This window comes from Glycine max, chromosome 10 (assembly GCF_000004515.6).
Source record: "Glycine max cultivar Williams 82 chromosome 10, Glycine_max_v4.0, whole genome shotgun sequence".
NCBI classification, from domain to species: domain Eukaryota; kingdom Viridiplantae; phylum Streptophyta; class Magnoliopsida; order Fabales; family Fabaceae; genus Glycine; species Glycine max.
Genome location: NC_038246.2, coordinates 6,824,727 through 6,847,996, shown reverse-complemented (window position 1 = coordinate 6,847,996; position 23,270 = coordinate 6,824,727). Strand labels below are relative to the sequence as shown.

The 23,270-nt window shown below is 36.0% G+C and overlaps 3 protein-coding genes across 3 annotated transcripts; 2 read left to right on the top strand and 1 right to left on the bottom strand.

The window, feature by feature from the left end:
* The first annotated feature begins 1,455 nt into the window (after positions 1-1,455).
* On the top strand, positions 1,456-4,719 carry LOC112998160 (small RNA degrading nuclease 3). Its single transcript, XM_041006157.1, is given in 12 exon segments — positions 1,456-1,461; positions 1,543-1,725; positions 1,806-1,889; positions 2,598-2,666; positions 2,757-2,903; positions 3,026-3,136; positions 3,211-3,280; positions 3,415-3,519; positions 3,723-3,892; positions 3,988-4,104; positions 4,284-4,388; positions 4,648-4,719. Coding segments are annotated over 12 exon segments (1,239 nt in total).
* Positions 4,720-5,030: 311 nt separating this feature from the next.
* LOC112998159 (uncharacterized) lies at positions 5,031-6,041 on the bottom strand. Its single transcript, XM_026124204.1, has 2 exons — positions 5,689-6,041; positions 5,031-5,604 (listed from the first exon to the last, which is right to left on the bottom strand). The coding sequence occupies exons 1-2, from the start codon at positions 6,039-6,041 to the stop codon at positions 5,031-5,033; spliced, it is 927 nt and encodes a 308-aa protein (XP_025979989.1).
* Positions 6,042-16,260: 10,219 nt separating this feature from the next.
* On the top strand, positions 16,261-23,270 carry LOC100809106 (lysine--tRNA ligase, cytoplasmic). Its single transcript, XM_041005678.1, has 17 exons — positions 16,261-16,393; positions 16,482-16,557; positions 16,718-16,786; positions 16,894-17,059; positions 17,148-17,241; positions 17,936-18,021; positions 18,524-18,642; positions 18,728-18,787; positions 20,295-20,420; positions 20,503-20,785; positions 20,880-20,979; positions 21,068-21,224; positions 21,876-22,019; positions 22,095-22,163; positions 22,258-22,401; positions 22,592-22,685; positions 23,021-23,270. The coding sequence occupies exons 1-16, from the start codon at positions 16,335-16,337 to the stop codon at positions 22,628-22,630; spliced, it is 1,791 nt and encodes a 596-aa protein (XP_040861612.1). The 5' UTR covers positions 16,261-16,334; the 3' UTR covers positions 22,631-22,685; positions 23,021-23,270.

Genomic DNA, 23,270 nt, shown 5'->3' with positions numbered 1-23,270 from the left:
TCCATTGGTGTAGCAGCTGGACGACAAGCTAACATACCAGAATCAGAGAGAATATCTAGAGTATACTTTCTCTGGCATAAGTGGATGCCTTGAGGAGATCGAGCCACTTCAATAAAGAATAGATCTATGGCATTCTAGATCGAGCCACTTTCTATTATTCATTGAGCAAAAGGAACTTATATACAGATTGAGAATAAATCCAGAAACTAACACAAAAGCAGTTACAAAGTTTGTTACAAATCTCTTAGAGTTCAAAATGAATTTGGCGGGAAATGACAACTTGATTAAGAAAGAGAACATTGTTGACGTGTGTCGGTGTGTGTGATGCTACATGTTTTGTGTGTGAAATTATAAAAAGTGGATTAAGATGGGTGCTGTTTGAAATTGGTCACTGTTTAAGTTTTTCTTTTTAGAGTATTTTGCTACTATTAACTTATATATAAAAGGTAATTTTAATTCATCTATTTGTATTCTTACATTTTATTTTATCTGTAAAAGATATTTTTTGAAGTTCCGTATATATACCATCATCTTCAGTAAGTAGAATTTTCAAAATAGTTAATTACACACAAGTCACATAAAAAAATAAAGAAAAAATAATGTTTGTTTTGTAAAAAATATTTATATTTATATTTATATTTATTTAGTTCTAAAATATTGGCATGTTAATTATTTTTATTTAAGTGAATTTTTAAAAGTTGTAGTTGGTTTTAAATGTTGCAACTAAAGATTTTAAATCATGTTTTTTTTTCTTAGCACATTTGTAGTTTGTGTTCATGATAGTTGGGGTTATAAGGTAGGATACTTTCATTTAACATAATAATGCTTTGTTTTCTGCATGTTCTTTGCATCCATGTGTTTGAACATAGCGCTTTAATTTTTAATTTTTAATTTTATTTTGATATTAAAATTCTACTAATTATCTTTATTAACAATGTGTAATATAAAATTATTAAAAATGACAAACGTTTTTTAGTTTTTCCATATTAATGATTAAAATTGAAGTTAAAAGAAAATTACAATGTAGAAAGGATTTTTTTTATAAAAAAATATATTATTTTACATTTTTTAATTTTTATGTTTTGTTTGTGCAGTGCGCTGAAGCGGGAACTCAAGAACACACAAAAAGAAGAAGAAAGGAAATGCAAGGAGGAGGAGAAGGCCAAAAGGGTAAATCACAATTCCATCTCCCCCAACGATAATACAGTGTTCCTTGTCATAGTTTCAATGGCAACCAAGAAAACTCAATCATCGTTGGACTAAACGCTTATGCTTTAATATTTATTCAATGTATGAAAGACTACATTTTCTATGAACTTAATGAATCAGTTCACAGAGAATTAGAGATTAGTTTTAGATTCATATGTTTGCATAACTTCTTTAGAACTTCTTTGTTTGTTGGTGGTGATGATGATGAAACTAGTGGTGTCATCAGTAGTCATATAGATAAATCTCATGAGGGTTTGTTAGTATTTTGTTTTCGATTTCCTTCTTCTTTCACTTTTGTCCAACCAAGATAACTAGTGCTTTCCATGTGGGTAGGTGCTGGTTGATATTGTAAAATTAGCACAAAAAAGAGGCCTAAAAGGTAATCTAGGAGGCTAGAAAGAATTCTTGAACAATCATGACAAAAAGTTTGGGGCAGGTTTGAGTGATCCATCAAAGAGATCCCATGAGGTATTGGCTGCATTTCTAAAGACATTTTCAAAGGAGGAAGAGTTGAAGGTAAATAACTTTTCCGTGCCCTATATGCACACTCAAACACAAAAAGATGTGAGTTTCATCCATTTCTCCCTTGTGCTCAGTTTTTTGATAACATCATGCGACATCATTTAAATCAATACATGTTGGAGCGACTGAAAGATAAATCTCATGATTCCCCTGAGCAAGTATGTTTTAATGGTGATTGTTCTGCTAGAAGTCAATTTAAGATTTGGGGTTATACATTTCTTGGACTATATACCAATACTAATAATACCGTTATTTTACTTGACATAACACATTTGTTTAAAGCAATTGAGTTATGACTCAAATATTTATAAGCATTTTGTTTTCATTTTGTAAGTTTTCTATCGAAGACTCAATTTGCTTCCTGTAAAAGTCATACTTGCAGCATGTGTTTTGGGCTTTCTGCCAACCCTTTATTATTATTTCCTTAAGTGATTCAACGTTTTTCTTCAATTTCATCTGGAAATTAAATGTTCTAATTACTCTTTACGTGTACCTTTTGCCTTGTTTTTTACATTACTATTTACATAGTTCGAAACTTATAATTTTATGAATTCTTGTTATCCTGACATATATTATCTAAATCATCATGCCAATTTGAAGTTGGCTCACACATTGAATATGCCTTGTTGCTGTAATCAATTCTGAATAATTGAAGAGACTGCAACTAATAATGACATAATACATAATCTCTATGATTTAGCAAAGACTCATTAGTGCTAATTGTTGTTTTCTTCTTGTTGGGTTTTGTGATTGATAATGGAGTGCACTTGAATTTCAAATTAATTAGTAAAAATATTAATGGTGTTGATTTCATTGGCACCTGCATTTTTAATAACTTTTGTAACCTGCTGATGTTGGCAGCACAGAGGCTAGTCCAAGCAACTCTGTAACATTCATTATATCCATTGGATTATTCATTTCCATTAATTGATGAGGTTTGTTGCCACCATCCGTAATTGAATATAAATGGGTGGATAGTTATACCAATTCATTATCTATGTTGTTTTTATGGTGTGGATTTGAAGGGGTGGATAGTTATAAACTTCAAAAACAAACCCAAGGTGATTAAGTCAACTGAAATGGTTGTTGTTGACTGCGAAATGGTTCTCTGTGAAGATGAAACTGAAGCGGTAGTTAAAGTCTGTGTGGTAGACCATAATTTTAGTTTATGCGTACTCTTTCTTTTGCATACCTCCCTCCCCACTTCCCCCACAAAAAAAAAAGAGTTTGCAATTAAAATGTTGTCCTTTTCAACGTTGTAGATAGATAATTTTCAAAACTTTTTAGGTCAAAGCTAGAAGAACTTGTAAAACCAAACAAAGAAATTGCAGACTACAGAACAAAGATAACTGGTGTCTCTTCTCAAGATCTAGAGGCAGTGACTTGCTCCATGGCTGATATACAGGTATTTTGTGGTTTCCTTTGTTTTCCTATATCATCCTTTCAAGTGCATAATGAAGATGTATTGTACTTCCATAGAAATACATGAACAAATTGTTATCAAGTGGAATCATATTAGTGGGGCACAGTTTGCCTAATGATCTGCGTGGCAAGTTTGATATACATTTTACTCTATTTTGTTGTGTCCTTATATCTATTGTTAGTTTTTGAGTATATGGAAGGGACTACTGTTGAATTATTTTTTGTGGTTCTATTTTATTTACTAATTTTGATTGTTTGCAGTGCTGAAGCTTGATCATGTTAAAGTGATTAACACTTCATATATCTTCCAATCCTTGGATGGATCTATTCACAAGAGACCTTCTTTGAATAGTTTATGTCAGGCAAGTAACAAATTGTTTACATACAAAAACTAAGTTCTCCTTTGCATGTTATTTAATTTATGAAGCATTATTATGAGAAATTACCACTTAGCCACTCCTTTGGAGGAATCTTGTTGTCTTGAATGCAAAGTCTCTTTGTTGTGCACTTGTGCTTGTCTATTATTTAAATTTAAATTTAAGATATTTCATCATACAAACTTGCGCAAGCAAATTGTGGCAAGATAGAAGAAAAACAGAAATGGAAAATATTGATATTATATTTATAGTTTATCAGCAATTGTTGTCTAGATGATGCAAAAGCAGCTATGGACCTTGTTCTTGCAAAGATCAAACATGGAGTTGATAAGGAATTTCCAATTGCATTAGTTCAAGAGCATGTAAGCTGATATATGCATCTTCGGTTCTAGATTTTAGTTGTACTCATGGTGGTTGGTAACTAAAGATCAATACTATTACTGTTATCTCGTTTTAGGTTTCAAAAAGTGAGCTGGCAAAGCTTCTTCTTCACAAGATACCAAACACTGTAAACATTGAAACATTGCATAAAATTCTTCCTGGAGATTTCAAAATTGAACTGAAGCTAGGTAGTGTGTCCTATGAGTATCTCAATGTTATGAGAAGAGGTTTGTTGGTAATTATTGAAATAGTGTATGTCTTTAATTTGAAGACATATAGGTTTGTCTTATAGGCACTCTTGCTGGCAGTCTGCCTTGGGTTACATTTTTTTGTTTGAGTTTTGAATCTAATGCATTGTAAAATCTACTGCAGCCTTCCAGGAAAGGTCAAGGAGCAAGTTATTCTGCCTTTGCAATTTTTAAAAGTCCACAAGAGGCAGATGAGGCCTACGAAAATGTCCAAGGAAGCCAATTAAAGGTACATATATTGTATACCAATGTCCAATGGTTCTACTTGATATCACTAAAAATGCTTGTTGATTAGATGAGCTAATGAAACACATAAATGTGTATTCCTCTCTCCACTATAATATTTGAACCTATTTATTCCAATAGAAATGTTTTAAAGCTAGACATGTATTTGATCCCCCTGCCAAAATCTGATGAACTCAATGACTTCTCCTTTATCTCTTCAACAAAATGAGGATATTTTTTATGCTGATAAACTGATATTGCAGTTGTATATCACCTATGAAGCACCGACACCGGACACGACACAGACACGGACACGTGGACACCTGAAATGTTGAAAATGTAGGACACGGACACGGCTATATATATATATATATATATATATATATATATATATATATATATATATATAATTAAATAAAATAAAATTACATAAAATTAAATATGAGCGATATGCATAAAAGATCTAAATTAAAATCAAGATTTATATATTCATCATCATCTCAAAAGAATTTTTCCTATGATAATGAGTCACAAAAAATACTAAGAGACCTCATTATACAATTTGTACGCTTTATTTTTTTACAAAAAAAAAATTATAAAGCAAGATGATGAATTAGCAACTTCAAGTCTTCAAGAATTCCACAAACTAGCAATCATCATTGAAAAAGACACCCTCTAACTCTGGTTCATCTAAAGACAAACTAACAATTTCAAGAATACCACAATCATCAAGTGACCCAAAATCATCTCCAGCTACATCCCACATTTTAGTTTCCTCTTGATGATATTGTGGAGTATTCCTTGAGAGAAGTCGTAGGTTGCTATGAACAAATACTAAATCTTCAACTCTATGTGGTGCCATCTTGTTTCTCTTTAAAGAATGGATAAATGAATATGTACTCCAATTCCTTTCACAACAAGAAGATGAACAAGGTTGCGCAAGTAGCTTAAGGGCAATCTTTTGAAGTATTGGAGCATTAATGCCATGAATTAGCCACCAAGCTTTTGGATCCATTTGACCTCTATCATTTAAAGAATCAAGATCATCAAAACCTTCTCTTCCATCCGAGAAGTTGGTAAACTCAATATTCATTTTCCTCCTTACATCCACATCAAGAAAGAACCTCTTGAAGCATTTTAATCTTTCACGAGTGAGTTCCATGTCTTGATGTGGGGGAACTCGATTAGAATCTTCACTTAACCATTCATGACTATAATATCTACAATTAAAAAGAAATATATACATGATTAAAATTTATGTAATTCTAAAAAAAATGTAAGTAAAAAAGTATAGAGTCAATTACCTAGGATTTAAAGAATGAGCTAAACAATGGATAAGAGTGTTACTCTTAGTCCAACGGTCAATTAATATAGAGTGCACTACCTCATAAAAGGTTGATCCTTCACTCTCATTTCTCTCATATTGATATATGGCATTCTTCACCTTTTCAATCATTGAATCCCACATCTCATATACTAGATGGAGAGATGAAGCTTTTGTATCCGTTCTTCTAAGAACATCATAGATAGGGCTAGTGAAAGAAAGAATATAATCAACCTTATCCCACAATTTATCATCCAACAAAGTATCTTTCACAAATTTAGCCTTTGCAACATCATCTTCCTTATAAGAAGACCATTGGTCACTAATGACCATCTCTTAGAGTCATTTCTTCAATTGCTTGAATCTCTTGAACATTACAATAGTGGAGGCAAATCTTGTTGGAGCAATGGATAACAATTTCAATGAATTGAATGAATTGAAAATTGATAGTCTCATAGAGTGACTCATGACAAAGTTTTTCACAAACATTGCATCATCCGCAATTTGGGTGATCCAAGAACATTCTTCATAAGCAACATTATTTTTTTTTTTTTGTATTCTTGGCTGCACATATGATCTTCAAAGCAAGATTTAATGTATGGACAACACATGGAGTCCAATAAATGGAAGGAAACTCAGCCTCAATTATTAAACCTGTTGCTTTACAAATGGCTGCATTATCCGTCACTATTTGCACAACATTTGAGTGTCCAACCTCCATAATTACCTCCCTCATATGTTTGGCAATGAAATCCTTGTCTTTGATCTCATTTGAACAATCAATGGCCTTTAAAAACATAGGTCCACTCTCCGTGACAACCATGAAATTAATAAGAGATCTTCTTTGCGGGTCACTCCATCCATCACTAACAATGCTCACACCCTTCTGGCTCCATGCATTTTTAATTGGTTGTAACAAATTCTCCACATGTCTTCTCTCATTTTGAAGTAATGTTGTCCTTAATTTATTATAACCTGGAGGTTGGTAACCACTGATCTGATTGTTGCCAGCATAGGCAAATGCCTTCCTATAATGAGGATTTCTTGCTAAATGAAAAGGCAGCCCCGAAGAGTAAAACATCCTAGCAATTTCATGATCAAGTGTCTCTCTAGCTTGCAAATTAAAGGCATTTTCTACAGATGATGTCTTTCTCTTTTTTGGATCAACACCAAGAGTGTTTGTATCCATTTGGTGTTGAGTAGAAACCGGAGGCAATGACACAGATTTTGTTTTTGACCTCTCCACCCTCAATGTAGCCTCATTGTCTATCTTCTTCAAATCTATAAGTTTGGCAACTGTTACCTTTTGACAAACTCTAACTCTCTTTCTTGTCATCTTCAATAAGTGTGCCCTCACTCTAGTGTAAGACCCATTAAAGGTAAAATCACAAATATTGCATTTTATCTCATAATTTTCACCACCAACTACACTTTTTTATCTTTGTAACATAGGTCCATAAAGGTTTGGTATCATCATCTTGTTCTTTAGCTTGACTAGGACTAGAAGCACTCATCTCTACAACAATTTAAAAAATAAAAAATTAATGTAAACAATTTCTAAATAAAAAACAAACAACAAAAAGCAATTTGTAATCAATGTTGAATGGGAATGTGAAAATAAATACGTTCCAAAAACATGTACATGAAAAATACATAACAAATTTATCTCCAGCTTAACCAAAAAGAATAATAAAGATTTAGAAGCTCCTCGTGCTGCATAGTTCATGTATGGTTTGTTTGAAATTTGAAATAAGATGGATAAATAACTAAATAGTGAAGTTGACTATTTCACAACAAAAAAGGTAAATGCATTTCAAAATTTTAATTTTCAGGGTGGAAAATAGAATATGTAAGTTTTGTAACTCTACAACTTGCCATGCACGTCCAGGTGGCACCACAGACAGTGAATTACTTGGCACACAGGTAACCCAAGTTTACTTAGAGCGGGAACAGCGTGGGACCCATGGAAAGGGTAAAATCATCTTTGAAACATTGTAACAAGGGTAGATTTTTCATATTGTGTTGGACAATAATGATCTCGCATTCACACATTATTCATTCATACGTACGAATACTATAAAACAATAATAAGAAGGAAAATCAGAAAAGCATTTTCATGGGGTCTTACACAGTGATCATGACGACGTTGGCGTATGTAGCAGTGGTCATATTCTAATGAATAAGTCTTTGGAGAGAGAAGGGAAAAGTGGTATGTGTGTGTGAGAGAGAGAAACAAAGGTCAAAGCGAGGCAGTTGAGTAATTGCAACACCGTGGGGTGGGAAGGATAGTACTACCCATTGCAATGCATAGGTGTAATCATTTCGTGGAAGGGTCAGTGCAAACAAGATCAGAAGCCTCCTCGTGATTTTTTTACAATAAAATAATATTTTTCTCTTAATAAATAAATAATTTTTTAAAATAACAGTTATCTTCAAACAAAGAAATCAGACTTTACTATTTATCCAGTATTTGCAATTCAATTACTACCTATATTATGACTAGGTTGGTGATGTAGTTATTCATTAATGAAAAAAAAAAAACTAGTACTAGTAACTCATGATCATCATTGTCTTCCAAGTTAAAGAGAAGGAGGGCACACAATACAGATGACAACTACTTAACTCCATGGAAGATTTTGAAACGAAGAAGCTGCAAGGGCAACAATAATTTGGAGTTGGTTTTTAAAGAATATTTAAACCATTACTAGAAAGTAAAAAAAGAGTGAAACAGAAAAGAAAATCTGGAATGCAAAATAAAGGGGAAAGAAAAATGAAAGTGGTTTAATTAACTTTACAGAACTTGCAAGTCACTTCCCCTATTATTATTAAAAAATGTTTGTATGTGTGTGCATGAAAAAAGATGCTCCAATGCGTGAGAAATTTCACTTGTGCCACTCCTTTACTCCTCAAAACCCCACCATTAGTGTCTCATACACAACAAACCAAAGCAAAGGAATCCTCATTCCTTCCATCAAAACAGTGCGCTTTGCTCCCTCTTTCCAAAACCAACACATACTAACTTCTCCTAAGATCAGAAGCCTCCTCGTGATTTTTTTACAATAAAATAAAGTGGGGTACATTCAATGGCCTACGTGCTTTTTACAATGAGAATCTTGTTTTTTACAATAAAATAAAAAAAATGGAGAAACATGTAATACCCAGCAGATAACAGCCAATGGATAACAACAAGAAAGAGAGAGAATGTGTAAATGTTTAAAGAATAAAGTGGAACACCACAGTCCACACTAAACGAAGGAAAACCAGAGGCATCAAGCAGCAAGAAAAGAAAAACCAGAGGCAGCAAGAAAAGAAAAACCAGAGAAGAAATAGGAAGCAAAGCCTACCTGCGCGGGGAAGGAAACGAATACGGCAATGGAGGCGCTTACGGGAACAAGAAGGAGAAGACACAGAATGATAGAAGAGGTATTTTTTTGGTAAGCATTTTAAAATAAATAATAAAAAAAAACCTAAGGCTCTTAATGGGCTGCGACGCGCGTGTCTACGTGGTGGGCCGTGTCCAACCAGAGGTGTCTTCCTGTTCAACCGCGTTCGGTGACGGCGGAGGCGACGGACATTGCGTCACACCGAAGTCGTACGCGCATGCGTGTCCAGTGCGAGTCCGATGCGGGACACACCGGTGATGAGCTGCGTCCGTGCTTGTTAGTATATCACTGAAGCATATTTATTTATTGTGGAATTGTTGATCTATCCCACACTTGTGATGTACATTACCTTATGTTAGGATACATATTGACTTCCCCAGAAACTTGTAACATTCCATCTAAGTACAGGTGATACAAAGGAAGAAATAGCTAGCAGAGGCAACAAAGATCATCAAAAAGAGGTTCAAACACAGAACAAACGGGTACAAATAGCAGCAAAGGCAAAGAGGACCATCACAAGGCCCTCTTACATCAGGGACTACGTATAAAGAAAAGTCATGGAGAGGAAGCTGACCTAGATTTGCGCTGATATTGCCAGATGAGGAATTGTTGGTCATGGGGGGACAGTGTAGTCATAATTGATGATCCAATGATTTCCTAAAAATATTCCTTGGCACAAAATGACAAAAACCGTTAGCAAGGAAACTAGTATAAATAAAGCAATTGTAATTCATTGAGATATATGGAAAATATCAAAGCTTCCTTCTTCCTTGCCTTTCTGGAGGTGCTGGCCTCGAATCCAGTTTCTTTAATCTAACAATTTTGGTGCTCTCGTCGTTTTCCTCCCTCTATGGGCTCCTCTGATAAGTTCGATGAGGTTCTGCTTCGACTTTCCAACAATCAGCTGTCCTTGGGCGAGTCTATGAATACCCTAACTTAGAAAATAAATGCCCTCCTTAACAGAGTCACCCTCATCCTCTCCCCATCACCTTCTCCAACTCCTTCACCCTCTTCACCAATACCTGCAAACAACCACCGAATGAAATTAAAAGTACCTCGATTTGATGGTACAAAACCACTTGGCTGGATTTTTAAAATAAATCAATTTTTTGAGTACCATGGCACTCCTGAGAATGAAAGGCTTACCATAGCTTCATTCTACATGGAAGGCAAGGCACTTGCATGGTTCCAGTGGATGACTGGAAATGGCCAATTTACTTTGTGGCCGGTTTTCCTTCAGGCCCTACAAACAAGATTCGCACCATCACAGTACGAAGATCCAACAAGAGCATTATTCAAGCTTACGCAGAAAGGTTCAGAGGCACAATACCTTTTAGATTTTGAAGACCTCGCCAATCGCATCGTTGGCCTGCCACCAGCCTTCCTCCTGAGTTGTTTTGTCTCTGGTTTGACGTCGGAGATCCGTCGGGAAGTACAAGCACACCAACCATTGATGTTGGTCCAGGCCGCCAGTCTAGCGTGCTTGCAAGAAGAAAAGCTGCTTGATGTCCATCACCCACCGTGGTCGCGAGTCCTTCTGGTGACGATAGTTCCGCCATACACTCCATCACCCTCTCCACGCACCGTGACCCTTCCACCACCGTTACCTCCACCTGGTCGTCCGGCACCACCCCCGTTGAAGTGCCTTTCCCTGAAAGAAATCGCATCCCGCCGGGAGGGCGACCTCTACTTCAACTACGACGAGAAATTTCATAGAGGCCACCATTGTGCCTCTAGGGTTTTTCTTCTGATCGCAGAAGAGGACGAGAACCCTGACCCTCATATAGTGTTGAATGACCCGCCCCCCGACCCGCCAGGCCAAGTGGACTCCCTTGACCTGTGCCCGACCCAAATAAGTTTTCATTCTTTGGCGGGTCAGCTCGCACCAAAAACACTACGTATGTTGGGCTCGCTTTTCGGCCACCAGGTCATGGTGCTGGTGGATAGCGGAAGCACCCACAATTTCATCCAACAAGAGCTGGTGACCCACCTGAATCTTCCATGTCGCATGACCTCAGTTCCCTTATGGGTCATGGTGGGAAACGGTCAACACCTTCAATGCACAAGCTTGTGCGAAGAAATCGTCATCGATGTCCAGTCTTCAAAGTTCACTGTTGACCTCCACATTCTTCCCATCTTCGACGCCAATGTGGTGTTAGGCATCCAATGGCTTAAATCCTTAGGACCAGTCCTAACGAACTATAACATGTTGTGCATGCAATTTATCCATGATGACCGTGTGGTAGAACTCAAGGGCGATACGGATGACACTCTGAACATCATCATCCCGTCACAATTCCGACGTCTAGCGCGATCCCAAGCACCGGGCCTGTACTGTCACATATCCCTTCTTTCGGAAGCCACGACCATCCCACAGGACCTTCACCCAGCCATCCAATCAATTCTAACTAAGTTCGAGCATTTATTTCAACAACCTAATTGCTTACCGCCGGAGCATGACACCGATCATCACATCCATCTTCTTCCTCAGATAGCTCCGATTAATGTGTGGCCGTATCATTACTCGCACTTTCAGAAGTGCGAAATCGAAGCTCAGGTGGACCTCATGCTTCAGAAAGGTCTCATACAACCAAGCACAAGCCCTTTTTCTTCCCTGGTGTTGTTGGTGAAGAAAAACGATGGGTCATGGCAATTCTGTGTGGACTACCGCACCCTGAATACCATTACCATTCGAGATTGTTTTCCCATTCCAACAATAGATGAGCTTCTTGATGAACTTGGCGGTGCCAGATGCTTTTCTAAGCTTGACCTACTTCAAGGTTATCACCAGATACGAATGCACTCCGAGGACATGTCCAAAACAACATTTTGCACCCACAATGGGCATTACAAGTTCAGAGTGATGCCTTTTGGGTTGTGTAATGCCCCGTCATCGTTCCAAGCAACGATGAACAACATCTTTCGACCATACCTCCACCATTTCATCATTGTGTTCTTTGATGACATCTTAATCTATAGCACGTGCTTTGACGATCACTTGCACCACCTTGAATTGACCTTCCAGGTACTGTCCGATAATCAATTCGTTTTGAAAATGACTAAGTGCTTCTTTGCTCAAAATCAGGTGGAGTACCTTGGCCACTTGGTCTCACATAGAGGGGTAGAGCCAGTAGCATCTAAGGTCAACGCCATTCACTAATGGCCAACACCGAGAACAATCAGGGCAGTACGCAGCTTCTTGGGGTTGGCCGGATTTTATCGCCGTTTTATTCGCGGCTACGCCTCGATCACAGCTCCCCTGGTTCACGTCACCACCTTGGCGAAATTTACTTGGTCTCCGCAAGCTCAGATTGCTTTTGACCAGCTCAAGCAAGCTTTATCCCAGGCACCGGTCCTGGCCTTGCCAGATTTTAACCTTCCTTTCACAATTGAGACTAACGCTTCTGGGGTAGGTATGGATGCAGTTCTCTCCCAAAGGAACCACCCCATAACTTTCTTCAGAAAGCCATTTCCTCCCAAACTGCTCCACGCCTCAGCGTATGTCCGCGAACTATTCGCCATTACAGCAGCGATAAAGAAGTGGTGGCAGTACGTGCTTGGTTGTCGCTTCACCATAATCACAGACCATCGAAGCCTCAAGGAACTGTTGACGTAGGTGATACGGGCGCTAGAGCAACACATGTACCTCGCACGGTTGATGGGTTATGATTACCAAATTCAATACCGTGTCGGCACTCATAATCAAGCGGCGGATGCACTCTCCAAGTGCTTTGATCAGGATACTGTTTCTTTGATAAGCCTTTCTGTCCCTTGCCCTCTTTTCATGGAGGAATTGCGTCGTCAATTGGAGAACCATCTTGCATACCACCATCTCCGACACGCGATTATGGAGGACCCCGACAAGCATTATGAATTCACTCTAGTTTAGAACTTGATTTTGTGGTAGGGCTGCATTTGGTTACCAAAAGACTTGGTGCTGATTCCTACATTGTTACTAGAGTACCATACAACCCCCACCGACGGTCACATGGGAGCTGTGAAAACGACAGCCCGCCTGATGGAAAATTTTGAGTGGTTTGGCCTGTGACAGGACATCATGAACTTTGTCTCCTAATGTCTCAATTGTCAGCATGTTAAGTATGAGACAAAAAGAACCGAGGGATTGCTCTGCCCTTTGCCAGTACCCCATCGACCCTAGGAAGACTTGTCCCTGGATTTCATCACCGGTTTGCCGCCATATCGTGGCAACACTGTAATCCTGGTGGTAGTGGACAGGTTCTCAAAGGGGATCCATCTTGGCATGCTTCCAGCAATGCACACAACCCACATCGTTGCTTCTTTGTTCATGAAAATAGTAGGGAAGCTTCACGGCTCGCCTCACAGCTTGGTCTCTAACTGCGACCCCCTGTTCGTAAGCAAATTCTGGCAAGAACTATTTCGTCAGAGTGGTACTCAACTTCGGATGAGCTCCGCCTATCACCCGCAGAGTGACGACCAAACGAAAGTGATAAACAGGGTCATTGAACAATGTTTGTGAGCTTTTATCCATCGTCGACCACAGGAATGGGGCAGGTTCCTCCTCTGGGTGGAGTGGTCACACAACACCTCCTGGAATGCGGTCACTGGCACTACCCCATTCGAAATTACATTCTGGTGCAAACCCTTTAACTTTCCCGAATATATTGCAGGTTCATCGACTTTGGGTGCTGTTGACGAAATGTTGACCAACATGGAAGAAACGTTTCAGGCAATACGCAAGAAACTTCTCAGGGCACAGGAACGTATGAAGCTAACTGCAAATGCCAAAAGGAGAGAGGTGTCTTATCAACCTGGGGAATGGGTGATGCTCAAGTTAAGACCTCGCCGACAAGTTTCGCTTAAAGGATCACTAGCAGTCAGGGGCAAGCTGGCTAAAAGGTTCTATGGGCCATTTCAAGTTCTCAAGCGCATAAGACCTGTAGCCTACCGCTTGAAGTTTCCAGAAGAAGCTCAAATCCACCCTATGTTTCATTGCTCCTTGTTGAAAGCTTTCAAAGGGTCTCCAGACCACATTCAGAAAGTAGACTTACCTATGCAATTCGTTCAACACCAACCAGTCATTACTCCCTTAGCCTTAATTGATTATCGCCGGTCATCGGAAAACGCACCCTGGGAGGTGTTAGTGCAATGGGATGGACTGTCACCTGATGAGACTTAATGGGAGAATTGGGAGCAATTGTGTGAGGACTATCACCTTGAGGACAAGGTGAATTTTCAAGGGCCAACGAATGATACAAAGGAAGAAACAGCTAGCAGAGGCAACAAAGATCATCAAACAGAGGTTCAAACACAGAACAAAGGGGTACAAATAGCAGCAAAGGCAAAGAGGACCATCACAAGGCCCTCTTACCTCAGGGACTACGTATAGAGAAGAGTCGTGGAGAGAAAGCTGACCTGGATTTGCGTTAATATTGCTAGATGAGGAATTGTTGGTTGTGGGGGGACAGTGTAATCATAATTGATGATCCAATGATTTCCTAAAAATATTCCTTAGCACAAAATGACAAAAACCGTTAGCAAGGAAACTAGTATAAATAAAGCAATTGTAATTCATTGAGATATATGAAAAATATCAAAGCTTCCTTCTTCCTTGCCTTTCTGGAGGTGCTGGCCTTGAATAATAAAGCAATCTGTCACTACAACGACCTCTTCCCCGTCGCTTCGACGTCGTCCATCGGTGCCACACACAGCCGATGTCGCCACTGCATCGAGAGCAGGTGGACCTCGAACCCGACGTGATCAAGAGGCAGCAGATTGTTCTGCACCAAGCGTCGTCGAGGTAAAACCACGCGATGTAGGAGATGGAGTGATGCATCTGCCTCATGTGTGCAACTGAGGTTTAAATCACTTAAGCTTTGTTTATTATTTTGTTTAAGATGAAGTATATCCCTTTAGGCTTTAGCAAAGAAAAAGAAAAAAAATGGGATGACAATGTATTTATGTACTTCACCATTTTCTTATATTTTTTATTCTGAAAGAAGAAAAAAATAAATGATATGACAGGGTATTTATGAATTTTATTTTATTTTATGTTCTTGTAAAAAAAATTATGTTGCTTGAAAGTTAGGTCTAAAATATATTTACTAACTTGATTATAGCTTTGTATTTTTAATCTCTGTAATGTATGAGTTGTGATTTTAATTCCTATAATTTTAATTGTTTCAATTTTGTCTGCATACATTTTTTTTTAATTGTTAAAAATTAATCTTTCGTTTCAAAATTCATCAAATAAATTTTCTTTGGTTTGTACTGAGAATATCTTCTAACTAACAATTTGAAGATTAATTTTTAAGACGTAAAGTTCGTTGAAATGAGTATTATCTTCTTTTTTTTTTTTTATATGATCATAAATTGAACCTTTGAAAATATACTTAAAAAACTCAATTATCTATTATTATGTTAGACTTTGTAAATTTCATCTTATAAATAACCAAAATATGACAAAAGTTTGATATGACATATATTTTTATAATTTATAATAAAAATTTAAAATATTTAAATAAATTTGAGAAAAACAAAAATATGTCTATATTTGATACATTTTTATTTCTTATTTCTTATTTTAAATATTTTATACATAGACTAACATTATAACTAAACACTAATGATTATGTGAATCAATTAATATAAAATTATTTTAATTAATTAATAATTTCAAACAAACTATATTAAAAATTCTGGAGAAAAATTTAGCTGCTAACTCAATCAAAACTTCGATATGATTCACTTTTACCAAAAAAAATTATCTCAAAACTTTAGTTACATAACTTTAAAAAGTTGAAACTGTTGTGTTTGGTGGAAGACAAGATCAAAGTAAGAAAAAAAGTTAAATAATTTTAACTCTCTATTCTTAAATCAAGATATTTAATTTTTATATTATTTTAAAAGATTAAATAAAATAAAAAATATATTGATACGAATTTAACCAATAAACTTTTATACAAGATAATATTGCTTTATTAATATTATTCTCATCAGAGAAAAAAAAAACCTTTTTAAGTTAGTGTTTGAATTTAAGTTAAAAATGCAACACACGTCATCTTATATAAATCCAACAAATAAAAATAAATTAAAAATAATAATAATTAAAAAAAAATATTGATGTTTCAACAAACATACGTTTGCAACTTTTTAGTCAAACAGACAGTAATACTTTAACTCCACCTCAGTTACAACAAACACGCGTTGGCAATTGGACTGAGTCAGTTAAACCCTAGTTGTTGTCCTCACACTCTCCCAAGCAATGGAAGTTCCTTCGGAAGCGCCGTCTACCGGCATCGCCGCCGAAACCATAAGCAAAAAGTCAGTGCTCCAAACCCTTTTCTCAATCAAATTTCAATTCGTAATAACCTTACCTCAACTGAATTGATTTTTATTTTTTTTTGCGCAGTGCGCTGAAGCGCGAACTCAAGAACAAACAGAAAGAAGAAGAAAGGAAACGCAAGGAGGAGGACAAGGCCAAAAAGGTAAATCAAAATTCCATTTTCCCCAACGATAGTGCAGTGTTTTTGTACGTTTCAGTAAGATTTTCCGGGATTTCATTTATTCATCGCATTAAGATCCCAATTTCTTGTAAAAAATGGAGTTTTATTTATAATGTAATTCATTTTATATATTTTTTTCTAGGCAGCTGAAATGCAGAAGGCTAAGGATAACAAATCTGCACCTGCTGATGAAGATGATATGGACCCAACTGTGATAGCACCACTTTTGTCATTTCAGTGGAATTCTTGATGAATTGCTATTAATTATTTATTTATTTTTCTGTTGTAATTTTTGGGGTGATCTCAATTTCATTGCAGCAATACCTTGAGAATAGGCTAAAGTATCTTGCAGTTCAAAAGGCAGAGGGGAATAACCCCTATCCTCACAAATTCTTTGTCACTATGTCTCTTGATCAATACATCAAGGAATATGGAGGTTTAAGCAACGGGCAGCACCTCGAGGATGTCTCTGTGTCTATGGCTGGTAGTTGGCAGTTTCCGCGTTGATGGTTTGGTTGTTGCTTCTGTTGCTGTATGCCGATGCTGATTCTAATAATCTTTCTGCGTTTCAGGCCGAATCATGCACAAGCGCACCTCTGGTTCTAAACTCGTCTTTTATGACCTGCACAGTGGTGGCTTCAAGGTCCAGGTTATGGCTGATGCGAGGTACCCAAAATTGTTGTTCAACTTTGTGTAACATTATGTATCAAAATAATATTAGATCAATTATTAGACTTCTTACACACGTAGGGATGTTGTTGAACCAGGTGAATAAACCTTTAGTATTAGACATGGTTGAACATTTTTGTTAAATAGTTAAATTAGAGGAATAATCTGAAAGAATATGTACGGCATATAATCTGAAATAGTCTCTCATGGAAATCCATTTGATTTTTTTATGCTCTAGCATAATCTGCACTATCCTTTTGAGGCTTTTATTATAATTTTATTACACAAATACCGTAGGCTAATATGTAGTGAAGTCTTTTGATATTGTACCATTGATTTTGCATAGTGTTCTTTATACTACTTTGGTTAGGTGCTACAGTGCATTATAAAAGGATAACTATTTAGTGGTAATAATTCAAATATTGAAAATGTAACATTAAGAGGTTACTTTGTATTGCCATATTCTATGGTACTCCTTGTTATAATGTCATGTTCTGTGGCATACCTTGCTACCTCGGTGTTTGACTTAGATGTAGCTGTTTGTATTTTCAATTTATGAAGATAGTTTTTTTGTAATTTTAATTCTTTCATAATGGTGCTTCTTTCTTATTGTTGAACCTCTATTTTCTTTTCTTTTATCCTATTTGATTCTAGTTGGACAGATGAAATAACTGATATCTTAGCAATGCAGTAAATCAGACTTGGATGAGGCTGAATTTTCCAAATTCCATTCTAATGTGAAGCGTGGGGACATAGTTGGTATCACTGGGTTTCCAGGTTTGTGATGTTATAAACTTTCAGTTTAATCTTTTTTTAACTGTCTTTCCCACATATAAGGTCTGTGTCCAATTCTATGACCTTGACAATAAATACATGCAATTAGGAGAATAGAGATTTTCTTAAAATGAATTAAGTCTAGGTAAATAGGAAAGTGTAAAAATATAAATTCTGTTATGATTATTTCAATATTATTAAATGATTTCTGTCTCAACTAGGAAAGTCATGTCACATTGTAGCAAGCAATTGGGAACCATTTTAAGCCCTAGAATCACTCTGTAAATATTAGCTAATTGCCAAAATTTAGACATTAGAACCATATTTCCTGTACGCTTGTGCTTTTTATTCATTACAAATGGCTAAATCCTGCTAATCATGCATATGTTTTTCTATTCTGATTCTCCATAGTTAGGATGCATTCTACAGTATTATATTCTGAATTACAAGTTTATTCACTCTATAGTCAGCAACTTTTTCAGTTCTCCCTTGTTTAATTATCCAGGCAAAAGTAAGAAGGGTGAACTTAGTATTTTCCCCAAGACTTTTGTGTTGCTGTCTCATTGTTTGCATATGATGCCAAGGCAAAAGTCTGCTGCTGCTGCGGATAATGCAAATTTGAAGGTCAATAGGATAATTCTTTTATTTTATTTTATTTTATTTTTTTGGTGATCATATGCAATGACATTGTTGCTTTAATGATCTGCAGAAAAATCCATGGGTACCAGGAAGTACCAGGAATCCTGAAACATATATTTTGAAAGATCAGGTATTAACCATATTACTGTTAGACACGTTCATTGTTTTTAATCTTTTAAAATGATTTGTATGTACTCTCATGTTGTTGGAACCAATCTTGGGACAGTGGTAATGGGGTGGATGCACTTTTGCAATTGAGAAAATATAGGAATGCAATTTACCTTACCCCTTAGTGGTTAGGGTTAAGGATAGGAAATGAATGAGATTGGTGGATGTTAGTCATTATTATTCACACTTATCCTGTGTGCAGTGTGCATATTTGTGTCTTTTCTTTTTGAAATGTATAGTTGTTGCTGTTAAGTATATTCTATATTTCTTCGATTCTTCTGATAAATGGGCTTTTTTATGTTTTATTCCATTCCTTCCTTTTGTGATTTTCTTTATGAATTAACTTTCTAGCAACTTGCAAGGGCCCCAGTGACACAAAATCCACTGTTTTTATTGATTTGTATGGCAGCTTTGATTGGCAAGCAATTTTCTAACTGGTTTGCTAAAATGAAAATTTTCATTTCATGTTGAATTAACGTAGAGTTTGAATGTAATCTTTTCTTCTTTTTTTTTATATGGTTTGCACATTGATTTCAACGTGAAATCAAACCAAAATTTCCTATGTTTTGGACCAGCAAGAGTGAAGTGAATCATATATTTTGATTGAATCACTAACCGATAACAAAGGCCCATATGATTGTAGGATCCAGCTCCTCTACAGTGAGTTTTCTCACTTTACAATGTAAATTGAGCAATCTTTGCCATTAAATATATGAATGGCTCATTTTGAAAATCTCACTAATAGCTCGTATTGAAAATCTTAGCCATTAGCAACCTTGATCAATTAATCTCGCTATTTATTTTTAATTGAAAATCTTATAAACTAAAAAAAGTTAATGATCTATGTCCCCAGTTTCCTGAAAAATTGACTCACAAATTCGTCTTTTGATATTTATGACTGGATTGTCGATGGGATCTTTATTGGAGATTTATCTCTTTTGGTCTAGACAACCTTGTGAATGTGGCTGAGGGCAATGTACTTCCAAAAACAGGCAAATGTCAATGGATTCTTTGTACATGAACTTTACAGCATCCCACATTGCATCAAATAAATGATTCTAACCTAAGAGGGTCGACAATGAGGTTCCTCATACTTGACAGTTGACAGGGAGAATAATTTTTTTTCTCTTTCAGTTTTTGAATTTTTAATAAAAATAGTAATGATGATGTAATAATCTGAACCATTCATCTATTCAATGATTAAGATTTCCTCTCACTTTAGAGGAGCCTGGTCCAAGATTGTACAAGGGCATCATAAATTGTAATTTTGAAACTTGTATTGTTTTCTTTTATGGTCTAGATGATCAGCTATATTTTCTGCTTGGTATAATAAACATTTTTTATTACTGTTATCTGCAGAAGCTGAAGAGACAATCTTCTTTTGCATTATCTCCTGTTTGGTTAATCTGTCTCTCAATATTCATGTACTGACAATAATATGTTTTATTCAATTAATTGTTGTTTTTTAGGAAACTAGGTATCGGTTACGCCATTTGGATTTGATGCTTAATCCAGAGGTTCGAGAAATATTTAAGACCCGGTCTAAAATCATTTGTTACATTAGGAGGTTCCTTGATGACCTTGATTTCTTGGAGGTTTGTTCTATGTCCGAGTATTCTGATGCTGGATTCTGTGGTTTATGTACTTCCATTCACCTAATTTTTGCATCACTTTCAGGTTGAAACACCAATGATGAACATGATTGCTGGTGGAGCTGCAGCCCGTCCATTTGTAACTCATCACAATGATCTTAACATGAGGTTATTCATGAGGATTGCTCCAGAACTGTATCTTAAGGAGTTGGTTGTTGGTGGACTGGATCGTGTTTATGAAATTGGTAAACAATTTAGGAATGAGGGCATAGATTTGACCCATAATCCTGAGTTTACTACCTGTGAGTTCTATATGGCTTATAAGGACTACAACGACTTGATGGATATAACAGAGCAAATGTTGAGTGGTAAGAATTTAATGGGTGTTTTAATTTTAATGTTGATATTGATTCTCTTTCATCATCAGCTTCTTAATCTCTTGATGTGAAAACCATTAAACAGGTATGGTTAAGGAACTTACCAAAGGCAGCTATAAAATCAAGTATCATGCTGATGGGATTGACAAGGAACCTATTGAAATTGACTTTACTCCTCCTTTTAGGTGTGTGGCATACATTATCTGGTCACTGATGGTCATTATAATTCTATTCTATTTTTGAATGATAGATTTGGATTTTTGATTGTTACAGAAGGATTGACATGATTGATGAATTAGAGAAGGTGGCAGGCCTAAGTATTCCCAAAGACTTGTCGAGTGAGGAAGCTAATCAATATTTGAAGGACACATGCTTGAAGTATGAGATCAAATGTCCTCCCCCTGAGACAACTGCTCGTTTGTTGGATAAAGTAATCTCCTTTCTTTAGTTATTATATACTTTGTTTTTAAATATTGTTTTTATCTAAAAGATTGTTTACATTCCTTTTCCTTGTCAGAATGTATCAAAATTTTTAATGGCCTTGTTTTCCAGTGGTATTTTCTCTCACACTTGTTTTGTTGTTGCTGGTCTGATTACGACCAGGACAAGAGTTCAGATGTTGGACGTAAAAGCATTAGTTTTGTGTGTTATGGTTGGGAAAATGAAATATATATATATATATATATATATATATATATATATATATATATATATATATATATATATGAAGGTTGGGAGGGGATAGAACTATAGTCTGTAGACATTCTAGGCTTTGTAAAACAACAGCTAGCCATTGTAATAATATAACTGTAATTTCCTTTCCAGTTACCCAACGTTTGTATTTAGTGAGCTGTAACATTAATTTCTATAATGTGGCTGCAGGTTTAGTGAAGCTTGGGTACTATTCTGGTCTACTATTATTTTTTCCCGTTTTATATTTTACCTCTACTTGTTACTTAATTATAGAACATAATTTCAGATTAAATTTTGCACAATTCTAATTAATGTATTTTTATTCGTTGTTTTGAGCTTCCTGTGAGGTGTCTGCTGGAAATATAATTATATTCTTTTCATATTGCAGCTTGTTGGTCACTTTTTGGAAGAGACGTGTGTAAATCCTACATTCATCATAAACCACCCTGAGATCATGAGTCCTTTAGCAAAGTGGCACAGATCAAAACGAGGCCTGACTGAACGTTTTGAATTGTTTGTTAATAAGCATGAAGTAAGACCATGACATATAGGTGATTATTATTTAAAATAAAATGGAATCATGCTTCTGACCACTGTTACTTTTCAGCTTTGCAATGCATATACTGAATTGAATGACCCTGTAGTACAACGACAAAGATTTGCAGAACAACTCAAGGTAATGAAATTTGATATGTACTATTCTCTAATTGTTGGGGTTTTTGATAGAAAAATGTTAGTAGTAACTGTTTGTTATTTGTTTTACATGTCAGGATCGACAATCAGGTGATGATGAAGCAATGGCCTTCGATGAAACATTTTGTACGGCTCTAGAGTATGGTTTGCCACCTACTGGTGGTTGGGGTTTGGGAATTGATCGTTTGACCATGTTACTGACAGACTCACAGAATATTAAGGTTTTTGCTCTTTCTCTATCTGCATGCTTACTTTGTTTTCACGATTTCTTACTATCTTTTGTCATTTTGGTGACAAGCTTACTTTGTTTTCACAGTTTCTTTTCACGATTTCTTACTATCTTTTGTCATTTTGGTGACAAGCTTACTTTGTTTTCACAGTTTCTTACTATTTTTGTCCTTTTGGTGACAGGAGGTTCTTCTCTTCCCTGCCATGAAACCTCAAGACTGAGCCTTCAGTCAAAGCTATGTTTAAATCTCAGCAGTAAAATCATACACTTCAACAGGTATGTTCTTCCTCAAACTGTTATATTCCACATAGCACTAACTAGGTTTTGGTATTTCTGTAAGCTTCTCAACCACAATAGTACTGCTATTTGCCGCAATTGATAAATGATTATTCAGCTCTGTACATATTTATTTTTAATTTTTAATGAAAATGACTGTAGAAAATTGTTATTATTTGATTATCCAGAGTTCAGGTGTTAATTCATATCTACTTGTATAATGTCAATGCTTCCTGTTGGTATTGATTAGTGTTTGATTTACTAATGTTGGTTATGACTTAAAATCTTCTCTTTTTGTGGAGTTCAAGTTTCCTTTTTCCTTTTAATGGTTTCAGGAACATGAGAAAGGCAAGATGATTAACATGGGATCTCAATTTTGATTTATGTACTTGATTAGGAGACTTGCCATCGACTGGTCATGCATTATCCACATTTGTTGATCTATTTCTTAAGGGCGGTTGGGAGGGACGTTATTCTAGATTTTTTTTGTTGTTGTGATCGCATTGAATGTGATGTCATATACCAGCTTTTTTTTATTACATACTTTGAGATTTGAGACAACAGAATGGCTAGATTTGTTATCAA